The 11,725-nt window shown below is 39.4% G+C and overlaps 1 protein-coding gene across 2 annotated transcripts in view; it reads right to left on the bottom strand.

Moving 5' to 3' along the window:
- galt (galactose-1-phosphate uridylyltransferase) overlaps positions 1-11,725 on the bottom strand; it is an 86,626-nt gene that overhangs the window by 18,394 nt on the left and 56,507 nt on the right. For both annotated transcript variants that reach the window (XM_083567994.1, XM_083567993.1), the window contains one exon: positions 8,343-8,426. In XM_083567994.1, coding sequence (XP_083424120.1) covers positions 8,343-8,426 — 84 coding nt within the window. The remainder of the gene's footprint in view (positions 1-8,342; positions 8,427-11,725) is intronic.

The raw sequence follows: 11,725 nt of genomic DNA, 5'->3' as shown, positions 1-11,725 counted from the left end.
TTCCTTCTTTCTTTCTTTCTTTCTTTCTTTCTTTCTTTCTTTCTTTCTTTTTTTCTTTCTTCCTTCTGCGTAAATCAGATGTGGAAAGTCATGTGACAGTGTAGTGGCTTGTGGGAAATGTAGTCCCTGTCCATGGTCCTGACATACACTAGTTTTATACCTATAGAAGTCATTAAAATATGCCTTTTATTTAACCAATAGGACGACCTTATTTCTTGTTTTTCTATTTGGAATGTGATACACTCGAGAGGAAAGTGCATGACTTTTGCTGCGTTCCCAAATATTAAAAAATATTATTATTGTTATTATCGTTTTTACACCAGATCAAATAAAAGGCTTTTTTCAGAAAACAAATAAATTAGGCTTGAACCGATTTTGTTGCTTTTATAGTATAATATTTCAGTTTCACACAAATGTTTGTTTAAATTGGTTGTTAGCTCTAGCTGGGGGTAAGTTGGGGGATTATATGTGCATGTGTGTGTACAGAATATAATGCAATCGTGGCTCTGTATTGCAAATTAAATCTCCACTGAACTACTGTTCAGAAATTTCATGATCAGATTTTTACCACACATCGATCAGCCCTCTCATGACTGACTGTAGACCTCGAGCGTACTAAAGAAACCCTTGTACTACACGTCTTTCAATCTTCCTGACCTTCATGATAAATCATTGCAGTTGCCAAGCTGGACACTGCAAAAAGAAAAATCCACACTTGAAACACTTTCATCGATTTTCTTTCGAGATATTTAATGGATTGACTCTGCTCATATCAAGGTCTTGTTTGATGCAATTACATTAATTGAAAAGCTACACAGAAAAGCCACTCATTTTGTAAAAGACCATGAGGAGGATTTAACAAATGGCAGCTCCATGCAATTATTCGATGGGTGAATAAAGACAATAGGAGTTGGATGGCTGATCTTGCAGGAATAATCATCTCGAATAATCTTTAATAACCGTTCGAGTATGCGAGAGACAGAAAGAGGGAAACAAGAGAATACTTGACATTGAGGAGAACAATTGATGAGGATATGAGAGATGTGAAAAGCATGGGACCATTTTATTGGGGTAAAAAAAAGAAAGTTCTTCAATCTTTTCAGGGTCTGAAGGTTGGGGGAAAAGAGACAAGTGTTCCCTGAGATTATGTTTGATTACGAACCGGTTATACAGTTGAAAGTTCAACAACGGAAGCACAAACATGGAAGTTTATAGCAGTACTATAAAGCCGGCATTTTAGGAAAAACTTAGTACATTGTAAAAACGTGTCATTACCATCTAAATTAATTTAAACACACACACACACACACACACACACACACACACACACACACACACACACACACACACACACACACACATGCATAAATCTGTAGTGTAGCAAAAAGAAAGGATGGATAGACACAGGCTTTGATACACACTCTGTAAATGTAACATTATTAAATGATTTTCTTTGAGAAATGATTATAAAAAGTGCCTTGAACGAATAGAATTGTAGGATTACAGTACATGCAATAATAATGTGTTGATGACAAAACACTCAAATGAACAGTCATGTGGGAAAGAAACGATCCATTCATCATCAAGGACATTAACATTGTCTGATTTTTAAAGAAAATTGTTCCCTGATTAATGCTGACTGATTCTGTGCATAATTTAATATGCAGGAAGAATGAAAGCATGTTTGTACTCGTTACTGAATAACAGGTTGATCAATCGGTTCGAGCTCCAAATGCAGCAGTGCAGAAATCATAATAAAGAGGATTCATGCTGTCTTTAATTATAAACAATTATTTAATCAACTAAAACAAATTAAAAAAGAAAGAAAGAGAAGAGAAGAGAAGAGAAGAGAAGAGGAATAAAGAAGAGAAAATGATGGAAAGAAAGAAAGAAAGAAAGAAAGAAAGAAAGAAAGAAAGAAAGAAAGAAAGAAAGAAAGAAAGAAAGAAAGAAAGAAAGAAAGAAAGAAAGAGAAGAGAAGAGAAGAGAAGAGAAGAGAAGAGAAGAGAAGAGAAGAGAGAATAAAGGACAGAAAATGATAGAAAGTGAAAAAAAGAAAAAGAGAAAGAAAGAAAGAAAGAAAGAAAGAAAGAAAGAAAGAAAGAAAGAAAGAAAGAAAGAAAGAAAGAAAGAAAGAAAGAAAGAAAGAAAGAAAGAAAGAATGTTACATGTACAGCTGCATCTTAATAAAATTGAATATCATTGAAAATATTAATCATTAAAAATATTAACACACACACACACACACACACACACACACACACACACACACACACACACACAGATATATTTTAAATGTTTATTTATTTTTAATCTTTTGGCTCACAGCTGATGAAAACCCTTTTTAAAAAAATGTGAATATTACTTTTAATATTTACTATTACTTATGAAAAAATAATGTACAGAGCTCAATATTAGGCAGCAATAGCGCCCTCTTATAGCAGCTATTCTACGTTGTTGAATCTGGTGTCTTAAATATTCCTCTTTACAGTAAGCCATGGATTCTGACATTGGACCTGATAAAACTCCTCTCCTCTCTTCTTCCAGACTCTGGGGTTTTCCTTCCATTCAACTTTTCAATAATGTGTTTGGATACAGAAGTCTGTGAACAGCAGCTTCTTTAGTGATGACCTTTTGTGTCTCACCCTCCATGTCCAGGGTGTCAATGATCGTCTTCTGGACAACTGTCGAGTCAGCAGTTTTCCCCCATGATTGTGGAGCCTGAACCAGACTGAGACACCATTTAAAGGTTTAGGAAACCTTTACAGGAGCTGATTAGAGTGAGACTCCAAAATCATCACAATGAAAAGAAATGAACACTTTAATAATCAGTGTGTGTGTGATGAATCTATAAAATATCCCAGTTTCACTTTTTGTATTGAACTTTTTAATGATATTCTAATTTATTAAAACACAGCTGTAGATTACAGTGAAATTCTTTCAGTAGGTATTCGTTCTTTAACATGATAATTAGTTTGTCACACTTTATTATATTAAACGAAGGAAAGATTTTACACGTTTGTTCTTCAATTTTCTACATCAAATATTCGCTCACGCTGCTCAAGTCAAGTCTCGGCGTGACCTCAACTGAAAACGGATAGCTGGATAGGGGGAGGAATTAAAATATAAAGCATGAGCCTTCAGGGTTGATGGAGTGATTTTGGGCAAAAGTTTATAGAGGTGGCTTGCAAAACACACACACACACACACACACACACACACACACACACACAAAATTTAATGAGGTCTAAAGTGTGTTAATGCCTGGCTTCACAAAAAACCAAAACAAAACAAACTGAAAAACAGCAAAACATCTTAAATGTGAGAAAATGCAAGCTTGGGAAATGCATGCGGTGGGTTTTGATTTGTTGGTGCCCATAAAATAGATGCCTGTCAGCCTTCAAGTTATGAAGGCACCAAAAAAAAAAATCTTTCACTGTGGAGAACTTTCAGACTATATTTCCAAAGCACTAATAGTCACATCAAGCATGAGCACACATTCAAGAGCCTTTAATACTCTTCTGGTCACTGGTGCACGCTAAAGGTCCTGCCTGGAAGGAGACGTTTTATAGCCCCATTACGCGCAAATGATGAATGTGGCCGAGCCTTTAAACAAGGTGCTAGCTTCCAAAAACGAAGCAACCCGAAACACGTTCTTTCCCGTGTCGACTGAATGAACTAGTCGTAAGCAAACGTGACCTACAGAGTGGATTGTCTGCGAGCGAGAAGTGTCACCGAACCCGTCACTGTGATGAATCGCTTCCCACATGGAACACATACTAATATCTGTGAGAGCAGTGTAAAGAACAATCCGCTCGGACAGACCTGAGAGAGTCTGTTTAGTAAAGCAATAAACCACGGCGTGAAACGGGCTTCCGCTTTGATTTAGCGTGTGATCCGAACAGGCGGAAGAAAATCAGACGTTGCCCCGAGAAGCTTCGGTGGAATCGTTTCCTCGACTTCAACCTCTGGTTGTGGAAACATTTTCACGGACAATAGCATCTTCAAATAAATAACCAAACAGGAATGATTGAGCGAAAGCTTGAACTTCAATTGATGTAAAAACCACATCCTATCCACTAAAAATCCCTGCGTGATCATCGGTAACGTCTTCCATCACAACTGTACCACGGATCCAAGAGCTTTGTCCTGGGCACTGAGCAGATCCTGCTGCGCTGAAGAGCATCTGTGGCACTTAAGCCTGACGTGAGCATAAATTAAGACCTTGTTATGAAGTCTGTAAGTAAAAATAGCAGGTAGCTTATCTAACAATTCCAACTGCTGGACACCAAGAAGGCACTCCGAGTTTATCGCTCTCATTTGTTATTATGTTCAATACAATCAGGAAACAAGAAAATGATCACGTTTCTGTTTTATTTTTACAAGCAAAGACAAATTATGGAGATGTGGAGATTCATTATTCTACAAGGGTGATAGTAAAGTCAGGTAGTGATGCAGGTGAGAAGGTGAGGAGGTTCCTGGGGTGCAGTCAGCATTCACATGCGTTCCAATCGTGTTCCATAGGGTTGGAGCTCTTAAACAGAAGATCTTCCACTTCAACACATGGAAAGTAGATCTTTATGGAGCTGGCTCTCTGCACAGGAACATTGTCATGCTGGAAGAGGTTTGGATCTCCCATTTCAAAGGAAAGGAAAATTTCATGCCATATCAAAAGACATTCTATAAAATTGTATACTAGTAGAACATGCTGAGTGTTTTGATGCAAACCTGATCTTCACATGGCCTCTGGCACACAGCGGAGGTTAAATTCCTGCTATGCATTCAGCCGAAGCAATTCGGAGAAGATCTCAGCTATAATAGCAATTGTAATTTCCTTAATAGTGTTTTTATACAAGCCCTATTACGGCCTTACAGAATTTGGTATTAACTTCAAATCATTCGCACTTTTCATGTGTTCATTTGAGCAAAGTCAAAGAGACACTATAACACTGAGCTTTTATGATCGCGCTCGGAACAATTTTATTCAGCCCTTAAATGCTTCGTTTAATTACATTTAAAAGGTCTTTAAAATTATCCATGCCTTTTCTTCAAAAAATTAAACGATATGTTCCCCAGTTCCTCACTGCACTTTTCTGCCTTGTTAAACTAATGGTCATTCTCAAGGTCTCTTCTGTACTTTATCCTGACATCTGAGCTACACAACATCATCAAAGATCTTCAAAAGTAACTTCTGCTCTGAGATCTACACAGCTGCACGGCTTGCTTTCAATTTTCTACATTCATATATATGCTCTCACTTTTTCAATAAGGTTCCTGTAGATTTCAAATAAAGATGCTGAATGAATTAACCAACATTTCTTTATCTGTCAGCACTTTCACTGTTCCCTCCATCCTCCACCACTGCTCTAACGATCCCTCCATCCTCCACCACTGCTCCACTGTTCCCTCCATCCTCCACCACTGCTCCCCCCCATCCTTCACCACTGCTCCAACAATCCCTCCATCCTCCACCACTGCTCTAACGATCCCTCCATCCTCCTCCACTGCTCCACCAATCCCTTTATCCTCCTCCACTGCTTCACCAATCCCTCCATCCTCCACCACTGCTCCAACGATCCCTCCATCCTCCACCACTGCTCCACCAATCCCTCCATCCTCCTCCACTGCTCCACCGATCCCTTCATGCTCCTCCACTGCTTCACTAATCCCTCCATCCTCCTCCACTGCTCCACTGATCCCTCCATCCTTCAACACTGCTCCAACGAACCCTCCATCCTCCACCACTGCTCCACCAATCCCTCCATCCTCCTCCACTGCTCCAACGAACCCTCCATCCTCCACCACCTCTCCACCGATCCCTCCATCTTACTTCACTGCCCCACCAATCCCTCCATCCTCCACCACTGTTTCACTGATCCCTCCATCTTCCACCACTGATCCACCGATCCCTCCATCCTCCTCCACTGTTCCAGTAGTTATACAAGTAAGGTGATGGGTATGTGAATCAGCTTCACCAACTTGTACACACACACACACACACACACACACACACACACACACACACACACACACCACACACATGCATGAAATAAAGCAGCATGAATCATTGGCATGATGGATGCTGTGGGCACTGGCTCATGCTGGGTAAAGCAACAGCCAGGAAAGTCAGAGATGTGATCAATCAGGTAGGTCTGCGTCCGATTACACCAACGAAGACTAATAAACGTCGCCGACAAACGAGGTGCTACACAGAAGAATCAGTGGCATGATGGAAATATTAGCAAAGTGCTGGACTGAAGAATAAATTCGAATCTGAAACCTCACACTGGATGCGTGCTGTTGAAGGATTGCCTGATATGGTATCGGGTTAAAGGCTGAGGAGCGAAATGTTGCCCTTCACCTTTCTTCCTCAAGTGAAAATCTCAGGCTTGGCAAGTGACAGCTGTCAGATCTACAGCCTGACGCGTAAGCTGCCATTCACGCTCCGAATAGAAGAAGCGATTGTGCCGTGGCCAGCCGAGTAAAGAGGTAACAAGATAGCAGATTAAATCGCCCTTCTCTCGTCACCCCGCTGTGGCAGCCCCGCTGGAACAGGCTTCCTGAAAGCGTGGCTCCGGTGCAAAGTGTCAATCACAGAACGCTATCATTTATCCTGTCTGCTGGCAAAGAGTGATGTTCGAAACCGACAGAGAAGCAGAAATGCATGCAGGGAAAACTTTATCCTGAACGTCGGCGCCTTCTGGACAAAAGTGTCGTTTTCAAGATCAAGTCATAATAAATCATCTAGAAAAGTCAAATAGGATAAGAAATAGAAAATATATCGCACAGTGGACTCATGGATTTCACACAAAGAGCAATCAGGATATAAAATGTGTTATTCAGAGACTTTGCTGAGTGTTGCTGTTAGATGTTAGTCGATTTTCCTTCGAGAACCAAGTGAAGCCTCAAAACCAGTTTTATTTAAGAGGTGGTATCAAAAAGTTTGGAGACTCACTCTGTTCACATAAAAATACTTTATTCATCTACACTTTCACCTTCAATATAGTCTCCTTGTACAGCAAAACAGCGCAATTTATAGGTTCCAGAAGAAACTCAGTTTTTCCGCACGTAAAAAGGATTGCATCAACTGTTACACCCCAAATATATATATATATATATCCTTCTGTAGCACACTGAAAATCCTGTCCTGCTGTGTAGTAAAAAAAAATAAAAAATAAAATCTGTCAACAGGCACAGATTAAGACATTTGAAGTGTCTTCAGTTGGGAATATTTCGGTCCCGATGATACAAAACGCTGTGTTTAGCTCCTGCATTATTCATGAACCATATTGCTAATAGATGTGTGTGTGTGTGTGTGTGTGTGTGTGTGTGTGTGTGTGTGTGTGTGTGTGTGTGTGTGATTGAGAGAGACAGAGAGAGAGAGAGAGAGAGAGAGAAAGAGAGAGACATGTGCATCTGTCTGAACAATCTTGTCTAATTGTATTGATAGTGAAAGTCGTTGCACTGCACATCTCTCCATAACGTCCTCCTCGGAGCCGAGAGCAGACTGTTGGGAATTCTGCAGCTTCGCATGACATGATGCACATACAGCCAGAAGTCATTCATATTTACAAAAACAAGTGTTGACATAGAGGCTGTATGGTTATAAATAAATAAGGCGTACGAGTGTACTGTAGCAAAACCGTCACGATTCTTGATTCATGCGATCATTTCAGCCAACAATTAATCAGTTTAATTTTTTTTTTTTATCATTTTCTTTTGAATGATTAAATTAGTCATGTTATAAAATAGTTAGGAAATAATCTGCTCACAGATAGACAGACAGACAGACAGACAGACAGATAGACAGACAGACAGACAGACAGACAGACAGACAGACAGACAGATAGATAGATAGATAGATAGATAGATAGATAGATAGATAGATAGATAGATAGATAGATAGATAGATAGATAGATAGATAGATAGATAGATAGATAGACTGCAATCTCTGAATATGTTGTTTTAGTTTGTATCATATTATGTAGATTGGAACTACAGTAATCCCCCGTTTATCTGACTGTTTTAGTCTTTATAAACTAAACCTTTATAGCAATATATATATATATATAAATCCATAGTAGAAGTGTTTTCCATACAGAATATTCTTTTCTGAAATTGCTGCATTTCCAGGTTCAGCAGGTGAAACACACACAGCTTTCGATTGCTTTTTTTCTCCTACAATTTAGTGTTTGGAGTATTTCAGTTCAGTCTCTCCGGTCTCTCTATCACTGGTGCTCTAAAAAGAACAGTCTAAAAAATGACCGAATAATTCAGGAAGCGAGTTCAGACACAAAACTGACATAACTGACATAGCTGACATATTAAAGACATCTCTTACCATGCCAGCCCATCGAGTAGGGGAAGGAGACCTCAAAGAGGTTGTCATATTTTGTCAGGAGCGTTTTCATTATGCATGCAAGACCTGTGGTGAGAGATAGACATCAAGAGAGACAGAAAGATAGAGAGATGAGACACTCAATCTGCCCAGCCTTGACTCCAAATTACCTCCAGTATGCAAAGCAATACAACAAATATCAATTTTTCCCCCCAAAATATTCAAATTGTAACAAAAACTTCAACGTGATTTGATGAACAGAAAAGTCATCGTGTGCCATGATTGCATGGTGCATAAGTGGAAAATAAAATGCATTAATCCCAAACCTGATTGGTCGCTACGTGTTGATTTGTTTATTATATCCGAGGCTCTGACTAATATCATTTATGCACGATTTATTTATTCAGAAAAAGTGTGAATTCATATTCATATGTGGCGCTTCCACACACTGTTAGCACAAAATCGTAGGCGCACAATTATATTGGACACCTTTGGATTAGGAAGCATGAAATCTTCCCTTTATGGAGCTCCATGAAGATCTGCTTTACATGAGATGGAGTGGAAGATCTCCTGCTGTAAACCCTATTGAAAACCTTTGGGATGAATGTGAATGCTGACTGCACCCCAGGAACCTCCTCACCTTCTCACTTTTTTTTTTTTTGCAGATGTTTCAGGACATTAAATGTAACTATAAACCTGTAAATGATAAAAATCTGTCACCTCTTTATATCACTTCCAGTCAAAGTTCACCATCCAGCTTTCAGGAAGTGATTTACAAACTTTACTTTTTAATTATGATGTTTTTCACAAACTAATAAAACTCCTGGAAATAGAAATGATGCTTTGCTGATACCTCTGGCACTCGAATGAACTGTTAGTTTTATTCCCCGATGTAAAATAAACCGGTTGATTTTCCCGGCATTACAGTGAATTTTTATCAGGGTCAGAGACCACCGATTCATAATCAGCCTCTGAGGTGAAAGCAATCGATTGTGCAGAAAGCATGTATTGGTCTCTACAACAGATGGATGTAGCTACTAATTTTATTCGCATTACACATGTTAATTTAGGAACAGATTATCAGAACCTGCATTTAATGAAGACCTACATATATAATGTGAAATACAATAGTGTAGGAGAAAAATAAGGAGATGTGCTAACAAATGTGAAGTTGAAAAATATTTTTAATCATTCGAATGATAAATATGAGTTATAACATTTATAGTATTTGGCAAACATCCTTATTCAGTGACTAACAATTTTTGGGTCTCAAGGGCCCCAGGAGTGGAAGCCGCTGACCTTTCGATGGACCACTGAGCCACTTGCCTTCAAGTCACCCTTATCCAGAGTGACTTATTTATACGTCTAAGCAGTTGAGGGTTAAGGGCATTGCTTAAGGGCCCAGCAGATGGTGTTGGGATTCAGAACTCACAACCTCATGACTTTCCGATCCAAAAGTCCAATGCATTAACCATTGCGCTACATTTCCACTTCCCAAAGCCAACAGAACCAAACGTGTAAGAAGTGCCAAGTCAGGAAAACAACACGATGAAGAATTTTCATTTCTGTTAACTATTAGAGATGCGTTTACATTAATGAGGCCGAGGCGATTCGCATCTCCATGATTAGCAAACGATACGATACGTTTAAGATACATATAAAGCAGCTACCGATGCAATACGATTCCCATCTATTATGATGCAGTGCGATCCGGTTTCCATTCCATACACTCTTTTAATGCGATACGATTCAATGGAAAAAATCTGATGCTCTGCAATTCAATATGGTACAAATAGTTATTTCTTTTCTTCAGACAAACAGCAAATCATCAATTTAATTAACAGCCGTCTGACTTCTAACAAACAGCCTCTTTCACAAACACGCCTTTGTAGAACAAAAAAAGGAAGATGAAATAAAACCAGGTGCTTTCCTTCTGTTGTGTCTGCAGGAAGTTACAGCTCTACCTCTGCCATGTTATTCTGTATTCTATGTGACTCTCAGGACACGCCTCGGAAAAACGAGCTCGAGAAACGGTTTAACGACGAGAAATCGATCTGCATAGCAAACATTGGTCACAAATTATTGGTCTCTTAAATGAAATGTGATTGGTCAGAGCTGTTGTTAATGAAAATGAATCCACACATTCCGACCAATCAGATGTGAGAACTCAGCAGCGCTCTGGTATAAAATGATGAAAATGTCTGGATGGCTTTTTATTAGTATATAAGGACAAATAATAAACAAAAAAGCTAAATTTTAAAGTTAAATTTCATAAAAAATAAAAAATAAAATAAAACACTTTAGTCGCAGTGCTTGGAGCAATAATTAGGTTATTGCACTCAGATCAGTAAGTGGTCCAGAAAGCCTGTGCCATCTTCAGCAACCCCCATTTAATGTTAACAAGGCAACAGCGAATAGCAAATGAGCCTCTGTGCTAAATTGGCTGGATGGCCATCTCGCTAATTGCTCAGTGCAGAGGCGAGTTGTGATCCCCGGCAGCGCTGACCCGATACGCTAATTTGCCTGTCTTTTATTTACATTCGGGGATTAAACCCGTCACGCCTAAAGCGCTCGATCGAGACGATGGGAGGAAAAAAACCCCTAAAAAAACATCTACTCCAGGTAAAGAGGGGCCGTTACTGCAGCCTCTCCTCACGTCTCTGACATGCCACTGTGCTCTGACAGGACGACGTTAATGACACCTGAGGAAGGATGACAGGGGACTAAGAGACGTGCAGACAGAGGAGAAGACAGATATGCACAAGTGGAACGTTAGGAAAAGAGTCACACGGGAGACAGAGTTAAACAAACGCAAGCGTTCACGCGCACGAAAAAGCATTTCCTGGAAATTACATGAAAGTGTTTCGAGAAAAGAAAGGTCATGGAGGATTTTACGTTTATTAGGATAAAAGTGATCTTTGCATTCAGTACTGTGTTTTATATATAAAGCAAAAGTTCACATCAGGGTAAAGAATTCAATCGAACATTTGTTTACATTTCTTCTCAATTTTCTTTTTTGTTTGTTTTTGTCCAAATTAGCATAAAGAGATAAATATATCAAAACTACATTTACATTTGGCAGAAACCCTCATCCAGAGGGACTTGAATTAAACTCAGCCATACAACCGAGCAGCTACAAGGTTAAGGGCCTTGCTCAGGGGCCAGGAGTGTCAGCTTGGGGGTGTTTCCAGGATTTGAACTCATGACCTTTGGGTCCAAAGTCTAATGCAAATCAGCTAATTGTTTGCGAGCTCGTCATGTTATTGAGGAAACCAGACCAAACCTGTTCCAGCCTGACAATACCTCTGTGCACAAAGTCATCTTCATGAAGATTTGCTTTACATGGGTTGGAAGATGTGGAAGAGCTCCACCCCTTATGAACAGCT

This window comes from Silurus aristotelis, assembly GCF_946808225.1.
Source record: "Silurus aristotelis genome assembly, chromosome: 18".
NCBI classification, from domain to species: Eukaryota; Metazoa; Chordata; class Actinopteri; order Siluriformes; family Siluridae; genus Silurus; species Silurus aristotelis.
The sequence above is the reverse complement of the archived record's forward strand: the minus strand, read 5'-3'. Positions and strand labels throughout refer to the sequence as shown.